We start from the raw sequence: 19,596 nt of genomic DNA, 5'->3' as shown, positions 1-19,596 counted from the left end.
AATCTTGCATGCATTTGAACTACAGGATTTAATATTACAATTTTCGAGCATGCATTTAAATTTCACGAATTAAACAGTAGACAATTAAGGATTAAGATTAGGACTACTCGACTGTTATACACTTACACGAACTACTCGAATTACATGTAAATCATTATGGACAAACGAATACACAGTTGCAAACCGACCAGCGATACGAGAGCACACAGTCTCACTTCAATCCTCAAAATATATCACAACCACCCCCTTTCGTGAACATTTTCACACTTTGAAAATCTCCACTCCACCAGTCCATTCGCCTTTTTTCTTTGGAGTTAGGGAATAATCTGTCTAATGCGCCCGGCAATGAAGTTCCACTCATTTTGTGACAGGGATCCGAATGGAATAAGTGTGTCAGACGGTATTATACAAGTACACCAACCAGTTCTCCATCAAATCAGCTTCAATTCATTAAACGTAATTAATTACTAACGATAGCACCGAAAGGCATACGTGTACTAAATTGGGATTTTCCCGAAAAGAAATGTTTTGATATGCAGTTCCTGGTATTGTGCGGTACGGATTTAGCTTTTCCGGAAATGGATTTGCTCTGTTCTTGCGAATAATACAAAACATGAATGCGCATCCAAAATTTGCTAATACCATTGGCTATTGGTTGGACGATATGTGTTGCCTAGAAGAGCTCTAGGGCATAGATTTTCCCGGCCACAAGGCGCAGTCGGTTTGACCAACTGACCGGTGTTACATTATCACTAATGGAGCGTCAAGCTCTCGGGGCTGCTTAATCTGCTTAATGCTACCGTACCGATTACATCCCCGGTCAACCCGCGGTGCAGGCAGAGTATCGTATAAAGAAGGTTCATTTCCTACCGCGTTCCCGAAGCAGCGGGAAGGAACCACCACCATCTGTGCAACACAAGCACTCAGGCGAAGGGTGGTAATAGGAATCTTGCATTGCTTGTTGCCCAATATCCCTCGAGAGGTTTCCCGTGACGGTGAGGCCACTTCTGATGCCACCCCAGGGACACACTTTCCCACATCCATTTTCCAATTCGATGAGTGGTCGATAGTATTTTCGTGTGTTTTCCATCACGCACACACACACACACGCTCGTCACCTCTTGGCACATGGGCACTGTATTATCGGGTTTGCCGTGCTACCATGGAAACGTCGGGGTATCATCATACCGGAAGTAGCACTTCTTGGCGGGCCTCGCATAGGTGTGGAACGCAAAATCTCGAAACCCCGTCCGAACACGTGCATTCTACGCATGTGCCAACCCAACTGCCGGCAAAATTGGGCGCTTTCCATGTGTGTGCCCACACAGCGCCGAAGCTTCCCAAACCATCGTCAACGACGCATTCCGGTACCGACGACGGTCCCTTTTGCGGAGTTGAGTTGGAAAATCAAGCGTTGGCGATAAATTGTGTGTGTGTGGGTGTGTTGTACGCACTCTGTGTAGGAGGAAAGATGTTTCGCTCGTGGAAAGCTGTGTTAAGCTCTGAACCACGCCGGTTGCTTACAGGGCTAGAAAATCACCAGCAGCCACAGGGCACCGGCAGGAACGATGGCGTTGGGAGAGATTTTCTTGGAAAAAGAAAAAACCCTCCACACCATAATCCTTTCGTCCGTAGGCCGAAACGAACGAATGGTGATTCAGTGGCGTTGATTGAGAAAATTGCTTCCAACTCTGAATGAGCTGCTGCTGTTGGGCATCCTTTCATGACTTTCGTTTGTTGAGGGTTGATTTACGGAGGTGTGAGATGCTTGAATGAAACAGCTCGTCGGAGTAGGTTTTTTTTTTTGTTGCGCGAGCCAATACACCGACTTTTTTGTTTGCTTGTTTGTTCTTGTTTTAATGGAATGACTTCGATTCTGTCTGGTATTGCTAAGTTTAGATTGGTTTTCCATCCCCCTTACTGTCAGGTTAATTCTCCTTTTGCGCTCGGCTAGTGGATCGCAAACAAATCAAAGGCGTGGAGCTGTAATTAATTGATACATGTTGATATAGTCCACCCTTCCACTAGCGGACAATTTCCGGTCCGGGGGGGGGCGGTGGGTTGTTACGTTACCTGGCTATATTGCACCATGTAGCGTTCTAGTCCACTTTTTTACTGCTGCCATCCACCTACCATTCTATAACGACCCACGGTAATTGTGCTTTTCATCATTCATCCATCCAACAACAAGCAACACAATTCCAAGCTGGAAAAACAGGAAGTAGCCGTCGAACGGAATGCTTTTGTTCGATGCCTTCCCCCCCGGAAGCGTTGTCGCGTTGATATCGCACGCAAGATGAACCGCGTGGAAGTAGACAAAACCCCTGGGGCATTTGTTTGCGTACACAAACAGGTCTGTGTCTGTGCGTAGAGGAATCGATTGGAAAAACGAACTATTTTCTCTTATTGTATGAACATCGAAGCAAGAAAATCGAAACGCTGGTGTTGAAACAAAATAGGAAGCCAGTATCGCTTTCTTCTGTTCCGACGGGCCACTCCGATTGTAACGAACGGTGCGTGGCAGGGTTTACAATGTTGCACCACACGTTCTGTCGTTTCGTATGCATAAAACTGTCGAATGCCGTCCAATGTCGTGATGGAAACGCGACACTTTTTAGTTCCTGGTTTTTGCCCGTGAACACCCGCCCTGACCATTGGTGCCCGTAAAAGTGGCGAATGAACATTGGAGCCGTGCGGTTAAAGTCAACCGTAAAGCACACAATTCCAACAAATGACCAGGCGACGGTTCGAGTGTGACTGGCGGTATATGAGTAACGTCGTGCGCATATTGGAAACTTTGATGAAGGGATTTTTTTGTTGCTTGCTACTCCAGTTCCTGAGCTTTCAGCCCTGGTCGTGTTCGATCTATTGTAGTAGTTCTGCAATGCCACACGAATCCGGTGAACCGTGGTGAAGGTCACTGCGAGCCAGCGATCAATCGTACACTTTGCAGCACGTCCTCCGTGTGTTGCAAAGTGCAAGGCAAATGGTGCATCGGGGACAACAATGCGTTTGGTGTTCGATCGTGAAGTGCATTGTGATGGGGTGTTGTTTCGTGATGAACGAACCAGTGGCTTTTACGGCTACCACCGTTTTGAATTTGCAAGTCAGATCAATTGAGCACGAAATGCACACGGGTTGATGGTCATTTGCGGGGAAATCAAACCATTTTAAGTAATTCAATTTTTAAAACAAACTTGTGATTGGGAAACAAAAATAAAATTAAAGTTTGATTATTAATTTATGCAACGATTTAGAATTAAAACCCCCAATTTGATTTTAAAAAGCTTCTTCACTAAGAACCCAGAACGCTTTAGAATGTTTGCACACCCAACCACGCCAGGCAAATAAAATTTGAAGCCTAATTCCACAAGCCAATAAAATCCCCAAAATTGTGTGACTGACATTACGTTGCGATCACCTCCTCTTGGCCAAGTACCTAAATGTGTCCTTTGTGTCCGTCAGACCAAGCTCATGAGTTAGTAAATTTTCATCGTCCATTTTTAATTTTTTTGGTGGAACTCTCAACCTCCAAGAGGTGGCAAAATGGTGAGCAAGCGCTTTTGTGCCACGGTGACATTTATGTTTTCTACCGCAACACCCTTCACTACCGGTCCAAAAGGTGTCACGTTGAAAGAGAAAGAAAGTGCAGAAAAAAGCAGCACGATGGTTCGTCCACCACTATCTTCCATCGTTGTAGAACATTTTCAGAACCAATTTGCATTCAAATATTTCCCCCCGGTAAACTATGCGCCCTGACTCCACAATTTGCCATCGTCTTGGGAATCCCAAACTATTGCGCCCCACTCCGTCAAAATACCTGCCGTAAAGCTTCTGCTCGGTACCTTTGGGACGAACCTTGGAACCTTCGGCTAGGTGGGCCAACTGTGGGTGCGCAAAAAAAAAACGGTCTCTCCATTGAATGACTCGAGAATTAAAGTCCACCGTCACCACTACTGAGGCGCACGCCGTGCTCCAACGCACACCTTCGGATCGAGAGGGAACTCAGAGCAGCTTCAGACAACCCAGTGTCAGACCCAGTGCGAAGGGAGGGAGATCCCAGCCGCGTTCGTTCGTTTCGATGTGTTGGAAAGTACAGCCGAAACCAGTCCGGCCAGTTTTTACGCTTCCCATCTTGTCTAGTAGCGAATGACGAAGGTGCCACGATTTTGAGATGGTTGGGGAATTTTTAACCTGAGATTGAACGCTGATTTAGTCGATTGAGGCGCAAAATTTAAAATAACAAATAAATGAGATAATACTAAAGAAAAACCAGGCAAGCGTTTTCCCCAAAGCTTTACGCCAAGTGTGGAATGTAAAGCTTAGTTTATTGTGCAATGGATGGATGGAGTTCCTCATCGGTACTTCTCCGCAGAGCTGCACCAGAAATAGGCAAATTTGTTGATTATAGCTCTAGATGTTCATTATAATTACTGCTCTCGTTGTGCATTCCGGCACAAAGCACGTACACATCATCCTAACCCCGTTGGGTGGGAGTGTATGCTGTGAGCGAATGCTTAAGTAATTACGTAAAACTTCCGCCACTGGCACACAGCATGCCGAAAGGCGCGAAAAGCTTCACCACTGAAGGCACCATAGTATAAAACAATGATGGGCATGATGCTTCAGAGGGTTGAATCTGTGCGTTTTTTTGTTTGGGTTATGCTCTCAAAATCATCTCTCGCACGCACTCATAACCACATTATACAACATGTTTTATTGAACTGCAGTGCTCGGGACTGAGCCGGCAAACCCACTAGAGCAGTGCCAAAACACAAGGGTACAAGATTTAAAGAACGGTTGGGCTGATGTCCAACGCTGTCCATCCGAAAGTACCGCAAATAGAATTATCCCAGCTTCGCCAGACGCAACTGCAGCAGTGGTGGTGTAAAGCACACTTTCAGTTTCGTTTTGGCAAGGTCTCCCGGCTACCCGAAAGCCCCCGTAGACGAGACGAGACAGCGTTTCAAGGGAAGTGTACGAAGCTCCGAATCAAGGATAGTACTTTTAACCGGAACGCCGGTGATGATCCTTCACAGGCGCGTTTCCTTCTCTCCAGACGACGATGAAGAGGCACACTTGGGCTGATGATGCTACTAGGCTTTGCAAAGTATGACTGAGGACAGTATTTTTGTGTGTGTGTGTGTGATACGCCTCGTCTACCTCATTGCGATGGGTAGTTGTGTTTTCATAGCACACAACCCTCACCCATGTGGCGAGACTCCCTTTTAAAGGGCCGATACATGATATATGTATGAGCTGGGGGGAGGGAAACAGCGTCGGAAAAGTTGAATCGCTGCCAAGGAAACGAGTTCTACCCGGTTGGTACTCGCTGCTCCTCAGAACATATCTCCCTTTCGAAAAATAAATCCTGCTCAAGCATTTTGTGTTTCGTACTTATAATAATACACACGGTGCAGACAGCGTAGTCCTGGAAACAATGGTCCCTGGCGTGCCTGGCATCAAACGATAGCAAACCGAAAACCGTCCACCTGACACGGTGGAGCAGATCACTAATGCCTCATCGGTTGAAGCAGGGTAGTATTTATTATTTTTCTTCTCCACCTTGCGTTCATAGCTCCCAGTAGAATTAGTTCCAGAATATTTCAGCTAGTACCCAACGCCGGTACGTAATTGCGTACTCCCTGTACCCATACTCATCGCGACAAGTATTTTTGCGCTGCCAGAGTGCTCGTGCAAGATTGTGCACAAATTGATGCCTTTCGCCACGTACCGGGATTATCATAACTTTTCCAAGCAACCTTTACCTCCGTTCCTGAGCGCCCGGTACGAGGTAGTGCAGCCGGAACTGAATGGCCAGTCGGCGTTGAAAGGATGATAAATCATCCTTTTGCGTATACCTCGTCGCAGTTAGTAGACTCACGGCAGACCGATGGCTAGCCATTCGGCAGCGGCAGAATATCAATTAGTTGCCCCCGGTGATGTACCGCACATATGCGACCGGTCCGAAGCACCCGGATTGTAAACCATCCATTTTCCCACCAGTAAAGCTCCGTATGGTACCGAAGGTTGACTTCTAACATTCGCTGCCGCCCTCGTCTTTGCCGCTAGTTTTGGGGGTAAAGGTCGATCCCGGTTCCGCGGATCCTTCCTCATGGCGATAATCTTTGATTTATGATCCAGTATCCAGTGGTGGTGCGAGCGAGTATGGCTCCAGCTCTATAGAGTCCCGCTGCCCGGGAGGTCTGCAAATCAAAAATGTAATCGCGCTCATTTGCATGTGCATGTGTAAAATAATTACCTCGTACGTTCTGCTTTAGAGCCGAGGTTCAGGAAGCACTAGTGACCTGCCAACATGAAAATGCAAGTCGTGTAAGACTCAATTTGTTAACGAGTTAGTGCTGTAATTCTAACATCCTCACATGGCCGGCCAGTGTGCAATTTTATGAATATTAATGCAGGGGTATTAAGCGGTAGACTGTCGTGGCCTTTAAAGAATTGGTTTGATTTTGCGCTATTTAAATTCCTTCAATGATGATAACGTTATACCCATTCATGGATCTATTCAATTAAATCATGGGCATGATGTTGTTACCCGGTGGCATGAAGCTAGTCGTAATTGATACTGACAGTAATTATTCTTACCAATGCCATCAGCCATTGTATCAATTTGTGACCCTCAATGTATTGTAAGTATTTCTATCTCCTCCTTCAGTAGCTCAACCCTTAGCGAATCTCAATGGAGCGAAGCGAAATAGCTCCGATTGCTATAAAGAAAAGGACGGACGGCCATATTTTGCCGAATATTTCATCAGATTGGACCTTTTGTGACGCGGTCCAATTTGGCTTTTACTCGAAGGCTTGGTGCGCCAAAGATAGTTTCAGTACCGCCGGTGTCGTTCGTTGGTCCATTTCGGTGGTTTCGATGCCGCTATGAATTTTATGATCGAACCCAAACGGCGCGCTGCTCAACATTGTGCAACATTGACCCCAAAAGTAAGGCTTTTGGCGTTTCTTTGCCGCTGCTGTGCTGTTGTTACTATGTAAAGCTTTAACGAGCCCCGTTCTGGCATGTGAACTTTCCATCGTGCCAGGATAGTGAAGGATCCTTCGCTGCTTAAAAAGGGGGAAAAGCCACGGTCGGGATGCTTCCTCCCAAACATCCGGACCGGTAACGTTGGTTTGCTGTTCACAGTACCATTGCCAAAGCAATTTGCCGCTATTCTCGTGGTGGTAACAGGATCTCCCAGCGTAACGATGTCAACACTCAAGGGCACATCGATCTGAAGAGAACGATACACTCATCCATCACACAACGTCAGTCAGTTCTGCGGGGAAGGAGGACCGTCATTTTCATGCCACGTGGAGTAGAATGAGAAGTGTGGCATGAAGTAAAATTTGCTCCTGAATACCAGAACCCTGGGAGTCCGGGTTGGTGGGTCCTTGAACTTTGAAGATGTCCGGGTCCGGAACACGGAACTCGGTATGCCCAGACCGTTTGCCCAAATGGGGAGCATTTGCGTACAATTCTGCACTGCTTCCCATCTGGACGGTTGGAGGCATGGGCTCAACTACCAGCAAGTGTTTTCCCCGGTTGCCACTCGAGATGGAACGAAATTTGTCATGATCAAGCCGACGACAGCCCGGCCGTTGTGCACTTCGGGGTGTGTGGGGTGGAAGCAAGTTGTCGCCGACTGTCTGAGCTCATCATTATAATCATATCCGGCGCGTTGCACGATGCATTCCCATGCATACAGCCCAAGGTAACAATCGACACAACAGATGACGCCTTGCAGCGTTGGATGGGTGTATTTATGCGCGCATGAGACAATGAGACGCCACCAGGAGTGAGAAAAGATAGTACCGTACCGTACTACCCCGTTGCGGGAGGCCGTAATAAGAGAGGGTGGCCCGTGCACCGTTTCAGCCGAGGCATGGCACGTGACTTGATTCGTCTTTACTTACTGTCGGTATGCCGGGTCTGGAGCACCCGCTGATAGAAGGTGAACAGCACTTTGTACTTGTACGAGCAGAATTTTCTATTCCAGGATGGCCGGCACAACGGAGAAGAAGAGCTTGCGCTTGAATATCAAAGCCCAGACATTTTGTGCCCTGTTTTTTTTTCGTGCAGTAAAAATTACTTAATTATGTGAATATAAACGGTTCCAGACGGGTTTGTCTCGACGGTTAGGTAATGGAGCTATGGAGGGATTCCGCGCTTGGGACGATGGTTTACCCGTTGAAAGATTGTTTTATCTTTTCCGTTATGGTGCAAATCTTATCCTCTACATCCCTGTCGCTGTACTTGTTAATACATTTTTCCCTCTTGTACTGCTAGCGAGATAACCAACGGTCGCGTCTGCTGGTTTTTGTGCCGAGAGCGAACGAGCGAGCGAGGAGGTACTTTATGTCTACTTTGCACAAAAACAGCTTTACTAGTAGATTGGTGTATTCTGGGGGGGTGAAAGATAGACAGGGCAGCAAATCGCGGCCAGCGGAGGAACCCGATGAAGGTTGAGCTGGGAATCGAAGGAAAACAATGATTTTACATCCCACGTGCTGTGTTTTTGTTTTGTGTTCCCTTTTTTTCATGCCTCGCTACGCTGTGTGTAGAACGCCATGCTCAAACGTTATGAGTCAGTGGTGATGAGCTGAAAAGATAACCCCCGGTGGGCGGGCGGCTGGTTACGGACGGTTACGCGAAAGGGAAGGGCACAGCTAATGCCCCGATGAAAACGGCGATGAATTATGATCTCATCACCATCATCATTGACCGACCAGCCATCCCAGTGCTGATGTAAAAAATGGCACAAAATCTCCCACCGCTATTGTACTTTGGTTTTGTGGGAGTATGTGTGTGTGCTTTTTTCAGGGAAATGGAATTTTCCTACCACATAGCTGGAGATGAAGATTCACAGCAACATGAAAGGAATTAGAATAAGGAATGTTTGGGTTGGGTTAGAAATTAATTTTACTATAAAGTTTAAATACTCTTTACATTTCACGTAATATCAGTGCTCTAAACTATTACAGCGCAAACTTTATGCTGTGTCTTCTTTCCCATTCATATAATCTATTTAATACAGGGTTACAATACGTTAGATGGAATTTTGCAATCGCTTTGGGAAAGGTTTCAAATATTTTATTTATTAATTATGACGGCTAGAAGCCGTATTGTCGAAAGGTTTCAAATAGATAGTGGAAAATTTTAATGATGTGATAAAATCTTGCATAAAGGGAGTGTGTATAGATTTGAGGGGGGCGAAAACCATTTAAATAGTATAATTGTAAAATGTTAATAAATGTGTGTTTACCTCACCAAATCGAATCATTCACATTTAAAGGATGTAATGCACAAATTAGCTGAAAATGTTATTTAAATTTGGCTTATGTTCGACGGTAGCGCCAGTCTTCACACGGCAACACCGGGGTTCAAATCCCCCTACTGGGCTGTTCTCCCCGTAGCGGCTTTCCAACTATGCGATATCAATAAGTCTAGTAAGCCAGAAATGGCAGGCATGACCTAGGGGTTCGTTAGGCCAAGAAAGAAGCAGAAGCTGTTCAAATTACCATCGCCAAAATTCAAGAGACTCCAGTCGTATTGTAATTTTCTCCTTCTTATGTGCAAGATTCCATTATACGTTTGCAAAGATCCACGACGGGCTTGCAATATTTCACTATTAATTTAAAACATTCCCCTTTCAAATTCAAATGTCCCATTATATGGAACGAAACCCTGTAAAAGTCCGTCCGAGCTGCAAGCTCAGTCGTATTTCCGAAGCCACGACAGGAGAAAAATTCTGACTGGCAGCTAACTTTTTTTCTCGGTACTCCACATTCTTACCACGTCAGCCCTGTCAGTTACAGTACGGAAGGAAAACTTTTCGCTTCCAAATGCTATCCACCAACAGAAGTGTTCCCGCGGATATACGACACTTTTTATTCCTTCTGTTGCAGTAAACAATCTAATACTTCTAGAAAAGTTTCAAACGTGTAAACCATTTATTTCGACAACTATGATAACATTTCCTTACCACTCTGGAAGCTTTGGGGAAGTCCCCAATCATGCTAATTATTGCACATTTGCGAACACCTGCGAATTGATTACTAATGTTTAACTAGTCAATTCGATTCGGGAAAAAAGGATGTCACCTCCAGAACGCCGTCACAATGATACTGCGTCGTACGAATTGTTTGCATGCCACAACGTGTTTGTACAACAGTGTTAAACTACACCTTATCTCATGCATCAAAACGTGGAGTGTGCTACATTTAAATTCAACGATCCACAACTATTCCCTTTGTATATCAATATCGGTTCAATCGGTGGTATAATTTGATGCCAATGAATGCCATACATTTTTCTTTTACGAATAGAAGTGGCACTGCAAAACAACAAATTGTGAATGATTTTGTTTTCTGTACGATTTTTGTTAGCAATAGTAAGCAAAATGCGCGCTGAAATAGAGATCTTTTCCTCTAAATCCTATTAATCGTATCACACTGATATTTGTGAACAGGCCAATATCAACAAATCTTTATCAGCTTCTGGTTTGATTTGTTTTGGCATTTTTTTTTCTTCTACTGCTGCCGTTATAAAGCTTATCAGCAAGTGAGGTACAGTTTGGTAACGATTACCGGCCGTATGTCAACGTATGAAACGATTTGATTGCTGCCCGGCTAATGACAGCCAAGGCATAATTAACCCGACACAGATTTGTGTCAACGTACAGTGTGGCTTACATAAAGTGTTACAAAGAGTTAAAGCTATGTTATCTGCACGGATAGTGACCGATCGGACCTTTCTCTTTTTTTTAATAATAAATTAGTACATCAATGTGTTCATCTTGAACTTACTAAGCTAGTGTCACCGCTAGCAAAAATATAATTTAAAATTATTGCATAAATCTCAATCACTCCTTTGCGTTTGCCGATTAGCAACGATTCTTTCTCATTTGCCTTATTAATAAATATTCAATATAACAAGCGTGGTATAATGGCACAAACGGCCTTGAGCGGTTTTTAGTGAAATTTGTTCTTTCTTCTATACAAACACCACTTGGTTGGGTAAAGCCGGCACACGTTTGCTACATTGTGCGCTGCTAAACTGCTACGGCGAGCTCTAACATGCTTACTGGCCGTAGTCATTATTTGAAATGGCAGCGCATGTGGCGACACACCACCACCACCACTTGGTAGGAACTTGGTCGACGGGCTGGCTGCTGCGTTCACACGGCGGAGGAAGGGACGATTAGTCGGTCCGAAACGAGTTCAGCACCGTAAGCTACGGCAATGTGTTTGCGTCGGTTGCAGTTGCATTCGTCGGTCACTGCGCGGTCCCAGCTGCAATTAACGTCCGTGTCTATCTCAATCAGTCGATCGCAATTCAGCAGAAATTAACCTCAACTAAATCCTGCACTGGGTCACACAGTAAAATCGCGCGCGCTACCAAGTTTTTCCCTCTCGTTTTCATTTTCCACTAAGCGATTTTCCGGCCTGCACCGAACTCCCGACCCGGCCTAACGAGTTGGACTTTACGCAATGATATTTCTTAACTCGACCGTAACATACACACACCTTTGGCTTGGGACTGTTGGACAGTTGCCGAGTGTGATCATAGGCCGAGTTCACTTACAAAAAAAGTAAATAAAACCTGGTAGGGAGAGGGATCATTAGGCGATCCGGCTTCGTTGAGAGTGGTCTGGTGTCTGGTGGGCTGTGTGGCTATTTGTGAATTTGGTTGTAGTTGTAGTAGTAGTTGTCTGTTTGTAGTTGCAGATCGAAAGGGGTTGGCCCGGAATGGATTTGGCTGCACGATCAGCACTTTCGATTTGTACGTACTGCCGACACGAGACGCAAGAAAGCGCCAAAGCAATCACCCCCGACCGGCGGTCAGGTTGCGTTGCAGTTCGGCGTTTTTGTTTGTTGGTGAATTTTGCAGCCGACCTCGGCGAAAGGTGCAACTTGCGCCACGCGGCAATAATTGTGCGTGGTGTGAAATTTGACGAAACGGTGGAGGATCACTGGCAAGGTTGAACGGATTGTTCAACGTTCGATCATTAGATGGCGAGGGGTTGTTTATCAAGAGTGACATTCATACAGGCATAAAGTATCGTATTATTCAGGTGCTTCATTAGAGGATATGATTTTCTTCGATTAGTTTTGATACGAAGTAATGAAGAGCTTTTTTAACACTTTTCGACACAATTTAAGTAAAATATTTATCATCGTTTCAATTAGTTCATCATACTGAAGAAGTCTCCAAGAAATTTTTTTATTCATAACAAGTCTCCAAGAAATTGATGTTCGAACAAATTTAAAATGATAGCTCAAAAATCTCTTTTAAATTTCAATTAAATCGAATCAGTACAACCATGCAAATCATACAGAGAGCACATCATACCCATTTTCCAATTTGCTTTCTTCCATTGCTGTGAGTTGAAGCGATTGATAGCAACACATCCGTAAATGGGAAAGTCCATTATCCATGACATAGCTTGACAGGTGCAGCACATGGTAGATGCAGTCAGCATTCGGAACTGGAATGCCTGGAGAGTGGTGGTGATTACATAGAACGACATGGAAATGGTTTTCCAACCACGATGGCTGGCAGCAAGCACGGTTGGGAGAAAACAGGAACAGTAAATTATTTTCCTTCGCCTTATCAACCGATTGACAAACAATGCATCGCCGAGCGGGCGAGGGCACGTGCTAATCGGTTCCTGTGTTGATTATGTGTTGCTGTCAGCAAATGGCGTGCATATGCCACCCGCGGCGAGCGCGAATTTTAATGACAACGAGACGGAACACAGTCTAGAATCGGCCTTCAGCATCAACCATCAAGCTTGGTGGTCACGTTTTTGGTGATGGTGTCGTGCAATTTGAAAGTCGCAAAACCGAGCTAAACGTGTTGAAGTTCACCTGTTTTGAAGAATTTTTCGCTCGTCGAGCTTTAGACACTTTCTTCCATTGTTTTCATTATTTATTTTCAAATTCAATCAAATTTCGCCCACTTATTCCGGATTATCCACTTAGATTTCTAATGTTATTAATTATTAATTTTAAAATTCAAATTGATTTTGAAACTACCCAGCATATCAGAAGTGCAGATAACTGCCAAATTATGTGCCTCTGCAGCAAACTACTACTCCTACGACCCGTATCGATCCGGATCCGAATACCGGAGGTTCTCTTTATCATGCAAACGACCATAACGGAAGGTGTTGGGAAACAGTATCCATCGAGTGCACGGTCTGGTCTGTATCCGGTATGCACTGGCCCGACTCCAAATTGACCAACAGCAAAAAAAAAACCGAGTGATGATTTTCAATGAATTATTGAGAAAATCGCAAATTGATCTTGCTTTTCTCACGCAAATGGAGCATTTCTACCCACTGTCCCTTTCTTGATTTTTGCGTGTTTCACTCTTCCACATCGAATCATTCATCATCACCACCAATTGCGAACGTAAATGATCGATACTTTTGTTTTGTTGCTTGGTTGGCGAATGTGCGCGAGGGTCGCTTTTGATTACTGTAAAGGCTCAATTTCCTCTGGCATAAACCACTTCATTTCCATCAATCCGCATTTTTTTCTGTTCCGTGCAATTTATTTCTAAATCGGAATCAATTTTCCGCTGAAAGAAATTTATTTTTGCAAACATTTGCATTTGAACGTTGATCCTTCTTATTGGGCGTTTTTTTTTTCTGTGTGTGAGCCTCCGTGGGATTTACCTGTCGAGCAGTCAGAGCCCGTATCCGGTCGGCATTTTATCGAAAGCGATTCCACTCACGAGACGGTATGAGAGGGTTGTATATAAAATGAATTCCATAGCTTGATGGCCGGATAAGCTGCGGTTTAGATACAGTCTACCACACTCACACACTGGCCACCGCTAGCCTAGACGTTGTGGTCAACCAGTAACTATCGTCATTCGAAATTCCATCCCAAACAAAACCAAAAACGATCGGTCTGGAAAATGTTGCATTTTTCGTTCGGGGTCTGACTATTGCCGATAAATGTTTGGAGGGGGTTTAGTGACTAAGTGGTTGTGCAGGGTTTTCCTTTTTATTGCCAAATGTTAGTTGTCTGTGTGCTGGATATGCAATCTCTCTCGCTCTCTCGACCTTGCAGCATCATATCGGAATTTGAAGCTAAAGCACACAAAAAAAACGGCGCTACACACGTGAAAATCGATCCAAAATTATGTGTTCAATCGATTGAAGTGAAAGTTTTGCATTTCGTTTCGATCGTGTTTCCCCTGCAGCGGTACACATAACGTACACACTGGCCGGTATAGAGTGGCTGTGTGTATATCTGTGCAATTTTTCTACTGTTTTCCGCCCACTCGCAACGATAGCAGGGGAGGGGGGGATGATGCTTTTGCTGCTTCATCACCTCACCAGACTTTTGCCTGAGTCGTAAATGCAACATCTTCTTTTTGTTTTACTGCTGCGCTTGATCGTTTTGCTTTTTTTTTCCTCCTGTGTGATAGATTTTCACTCATGTTCGGTTCACTTTTACTAGCTATGCGCCACTTTTCCTCTCGTACTTTCGTGCCGCTTAACACGCCGCAGTTCGGTTTTCATGCTTGCTGCTCTTTACCTTAGGTCCGTTCGTTTGGTGTTTCCATTTCCACCGAAAGCATAGGCCGTGATGTGTGCGGTTGGGTGGTTCGTTGTTTCATGTCTGACGTACGGTTGATATGTTGCTCTCGGTACGAAGAAAGTGGTACGGCTGGTGGTCGGCAGTATGTACATTTGTTTCCGTAAATCATCGTTTGCTTGCACCGATGTTATAGTTCTGAAATCATTTGTTCCACTTGTTCCGGTACACGGGCAGCGTGACTAACTCTCTCTCTCTCTAAACATACGATCTACCAACACCTACACCTTCTTACACTGGATACGTGACACATCATTCTAACGGGGTGTAATTCGTGTTGGTTTAAATTTGGTCATTCGGAAGATAAGCCGGGCGGACCGGGAATCGAATTCCGTTCAGAGAATTGACTATTTTTTTTATTCTGTGTCTTATAACCTCAAGGGATCATGGTCTGCCGTTTCAGGCTTCCTTGGTTAGGTTATACCCGCAGCAGGAAAGTCCTGATACTATCCAGCAACGGGTATATTCAAGTCAAGGAAGTCAGGTTGTAGAACCAAAGAAAAAAAAAGGAAGATAAACACGATTTCTAGCTCAGGTAATGAGTATGACTAATTTAAACGATGATGATCCCATCCAAACATCTGCATAAGCTTCAGATGGTAGAAATTACCTTTACGCTATTTGGTTTTATATACTATTTTTAAATATAAAAATGAGCTAATCAGCAACGAATGAATGATTCAGGACCAACCGGTACCTCAGGCTAGAGGTCATTGCCTGCTGACCCTTACTCATCAATCTTTAGACTTAGCAAAAGTCCATAAATCGCGAGCGTGTCTCGATGCTAGTCAGACTTCTACCTACTATAAAAACTTGAATACCTTATCATCTGCACCAAATCTATAAATAAATAATTGGATCGCATTTGCCTTGCCTTGCCTTATTCAAACTTGCTTTATCTGTAATGGCTATGAATAATAAATGACAAATCTCAAGCTACGATGAACAGAGTGCAGCGAATATCTTGAGGACCAGCAGTAGATCAATAACAAAAAATTACCTACATTATCTGGTTCCTCCTGCTCTATTAGCTCTTAAATCTCCTTCCCTTGCGCCTTCTTGCTCGGTAACAGGAAAATTGTCACTTCCGCTTCCGGCGTAGAATCACTTATCTGCGTCCGTCTCTTGCCATTTATCTCTTCCCTTGTTCATGCTTGCTATCGATCGTGATATGATCGTATTACCAATCAACCGTATCACTCTACGACGAGGAGTGATGATGAAGCAACGTTACACCACAATCTCTTTTTTCTCTCGTTTTCCCATTGCAGCAATGTTACGGGGCGGATCTGGTGATAGAAATCCCGGGCAATCAGGGTCTGGATGATTCGTTTTACCGGCTCGACTACTACCCACCGATCGGCAATCCGGCCGCAAACGCAACGATCGCTTCGCGGGACGTTGGCGACGAGATACAGTTCTCGAACGGGCTGCCCGGCACACGGTACAACTTCTGGCTGTACTACACCAACTCGACGCACAAGGATTGGCTCACGTGGACGGTTTCGATCACGACCGCGCCGGACCCGCCGGCCAACCTAACCGTGATACCGCGCAGCGGCAAGAACGTCATCATCAACTGGAGTCCACCGCTGCAGGGCAACTATTCGTCGTTTAAGCTGAAGATTCTGGGGCTGTCGGATAACTTCGCCACCAACCAGACGGTCGCGATCGAGGACAACCAATTCCAGTACATGGTGCGGGACTTGACGCCCGGTGCCACGTACCAGGTGCAGGCCTACACGCTGTACGATGGCAAAGAGTCGGTAGCGTACACGAGCCGCAACTTCACCACAAGTAAGTGATTGTGCACGGGTCTGGGCCTAATATGGTTGACTAATTTCGGTCGGTTTTAGCTTTGGTGGTTCCGGTGTTTTACTAACGGCTGGGTAGTTGTTGTTCTTCCTAGGAAGGAATGGCACCAGTTTAGGTGGTCGACTCATAAAACGACTAACAGCAGCGTTTCGTTGCTACCAGTAGTGGGTTAAGCTGGTGACAGTCCTGAAGAACTATGATTCATCAACACACTCACATTCACCACTAACAACCGGTAGAAGGGGTCAATCGCAATGGTGTTGGGTGTTGTGGGGATGTTCCGTCGTTTTGCGTATACTTTCAAGGTGAACCGGTGTAGCGCTGTGTTCCTCCGTCGTCACCAGTCTAGTCTCGCCCGAGGGTCTAGTAACGTGATCAGGGTCGACGCTGATCACAGCATGGCAGAGGGTCCACGGATCCGAAAAAAACCCCACCCCCTGCGACATCCAACATCAGAGGCCACTCACTGACGATAGCCCAACGGATGTTTCAATTGAAAAGCATATGTTATGCTTTTGTTTTCTACCGTTGCTACCATGTGGTGCCACATTAAATGGATAACGCTTAACAAATTCACTTTGCTCACTATTATCTTTCTATGCTGTGTTTCCTTTCTCTCCTGCCCCTAACCCGGGGACTCGCTTTCTCCCTACTATGCGTCCGACGATAATTTCGCTAACAACTAACCCTTTTCCGGATGATGGACATCGCGGATGACGACCACGACAATGACGTTGATGATGATGATGCTGCTGCTCTTGGTGCTGTGGTGATGGCTATACTCCTCCCTCTTTGGGACGTGTTGTCTTTCGCGGGCTGCAATTTGTCACACTGCTCACGTACACGGGTAACGCACCAAACAACGCACACGCAAAAACTCCTTCGCGTACAAATACAAATCATTTGGTAAATGTTTGCGAAAACGATGTACAACGCACACAACCCTGTGCGCCGGCTGTCCTCGGCTGTCGATGGAACGCACATTTCCTGGCGGGCTTCAAAAACCATCGAACACACTCTGTTGCTGCTGCTGCTGCTTCGGAATAAAACACACACACACACACACACACACAAACGCGCTCGCACTCAACACCTGATCCCGTGGTTTACCTGACTGTCACTAACCATCCGCGACACCGTCCGTCATTTCGGACGCGGGCAACAAATGGCCGAACGTGCGAAAACATACACAAAACTAACATCCGCCACTCACGGTTCGCGGCTCCCAACCACTAACCGAAAACCCACCGGCAACCGGCCGGCAATGACAATAAACTCCGTGGTGCTGCTGGACTAACGTTCGCAACAGAGCGCTATCGGCACAAAGATCTGCTGGACATTAAGATTCTGCGAGGTAATTCTAACCGCGGCCCTCTCCCGCTGTTGTCTTAGCATGGCGGCCCGCCCCTTTTGTTTCCTTTTGCTGTGCACATTTTTCCGTTCCGTTTTTCCCCTTTAAGTTTTGTTAGCATTTTGTTATGCATTCCACGGTTCGTTCGGAAGCACTTGGAATCACGAACATTCCCGGCATATCGGACATTCTGCAAGTTTTTTTTTTGTTTTTTGGAAGACAAAAGTAAATCTGTAATGAATTATTATGCATATTAGTGTAATTGAATGGGCAGTTATTAGAATATAATTATGGAAAGTCGTTTGTTTGCTGGGCTTTGTCCTTAGATGGTGGATACCTTAAGTAATTTATATTTAATATTAACTATTGGAAGGAATAGAGATTATCTTGATTGATTTGTTTCCTAACGCTTTTTCTAACACATTTATTACTAATAATTTCTTGTGTTTATGCAAGTGGATAATAAAATAGAAAAAAAAAATAAACTGATGCAGATAACAGCACGTAGCACGTAAACCATTGGACATTGAGCATTTGTCTCTTTGCATGGTATATTAACACTGCAGAACATGAGCATTCATTTCAAACTTTTATTAACACGTTCTTCTCTTTGCTCCCCCCGTTCGCGTCCCGCCGCTCAGAACCTAATACGCCGGGAAAGTTTATCGTGTGGTTCCGTAATGAAACCACCCTGCTCGTACTGTGGCAACCGCCGTATCCGGCCGGAATATACACCCACTACAAGGTATCGATCGAACCGCCGGATGCACTCGGCAGCGTGCTGTACGTGCAGAAGGAAGGCGAACCACCTGGACCGGCGCAGGCAGCTTTCAAGGGGCTGGTACCGGGCAGAGCCTACAACATATCGGTGCAAACAATGTCGGAAGATGAAATATCGCTCCCGACCACCGCCCAGTACCGTACCGTGCCGCTGCGCCCGATGAACGTAACGTTCGACAAAAAGTCCATCACAGAAAACTCGTTCAAAGTGATGTGGGAAGCGCCGAAGGGTACGAGCGAGTTCGACAAATATCAGGTCTCGCTATCCACGTCTCGGCGCCAGCAGGCCGTACTGCGAAATGACAATGAAAATATGGCGTGGCTCGAGTTCAAGGAAAATCTGGACCCGGGCAAAACGTACCAGGTGGTGGTGAAAACCGTCTCGGGCAAGGTAACGTCCTGGCCCGCGAACGGTGACGTTACGCTCAAACCGCTGCCCGTGAAGCAATTGCTCTCGTCGACCGATAGCAAGACCGGCATCATTACCATCTCCTGGAAACCGGATGAAGTGAGCACGCAGGACGAGTACCGCATCAGCTACCACGAGCTGGAAACGAATAATGGCGATTCGAGCACGATGAGTACCAATCAAACCTCGTTTGCGTTGGAAACGTTGCTTCCGGGGCGGAACTATTCCGTAACGGTGCAGGCACTGTCGCGCAAGATGGAATCCAACGAGACGGTGATCTTTGTCGTCACGCGACCCTCGTCACCGATCATCGAGGATCTGAAATCTATACGCGAGGGGCTGAACATTAGCTGGAAGAGCGATGTGAACTCGAAGCAGGACAAGTACGAGGTGACCTATACGCGGAACGATACGAACGATGGGAAGACTGTGCTGACCACGGAAAGTCGGCTGGTGTTTACGAATCTCTATCCGGGCGCTGGTTACGAGGTGAAGGTATTTGCTGTGAGTCATGGATTGCGCAGCGAACCGCACTCATACTTCCAGGCTGTTTGTAAGTATAGATTGTGCTGTTTGCGTGGAAAACAGTTTTTTTAATTCTAATGAAAAAATGTTT

At 45.6% G+C, this 19,596-nt stretch overlaps 1 protein-coding gene across 10 annotated transcripts in view; it reads left to right on the top strand.

Moving 5' to 3' along the window:
* Window positions 1-19,596, top strand: part of LOC118506391 (tyrosine-protein phosphatase 10D) — a 40,793-nt gene that overhangs the window by 9,361 nt on the left and 11,836 nt on the right. For 7 of the 10 annotated variants that reach the window (XM_036043434.1, XM_036043431.1, XM_036043437.1 and 4 more), the window contains exons 3-5: window positions 15,897-16,422; window positions 17,750-17,794; window positions 18,433-19,533. In XM_036043434.1, coding sequence (XP_035899327.1) covers window positions 15,897-16,422; window positions 17,750-17,794; window positions 18,433-19,533 — 1,672 coding nt within the window. The remainder of the gene's footprint in view (window positions 1-15,896; window positions 16,423-17,749; window positions 17,795-18,432; window positions 19,534-19,596) is intronic. The other 3 variants (XM_036043441.1, XM_036043436.1, XM_036043435.1) reach the window with 1 other exon arrangement.

This window comes from Anopheles stephensi, chromosome 2 (genome assembly GCF_013141755.1).
Source record: "Anopheles stephensi strain Indian chromosome 2, UCI_ANSTEP_V1.0, whole genome shotgun sequence".
In the NCBI taxonomy this organism is placed as follows: domain Eukaryota; kingdom Metazoa; phylum Arthropoda; class Insecta; order Diptera; family Culicidae; genus Anopheles; species Anopheles stephensi.
Note: the sequence above shows the minus strand (reverse complement) of the source record. Positions and strands in the feature narration are given on the sequence as shown.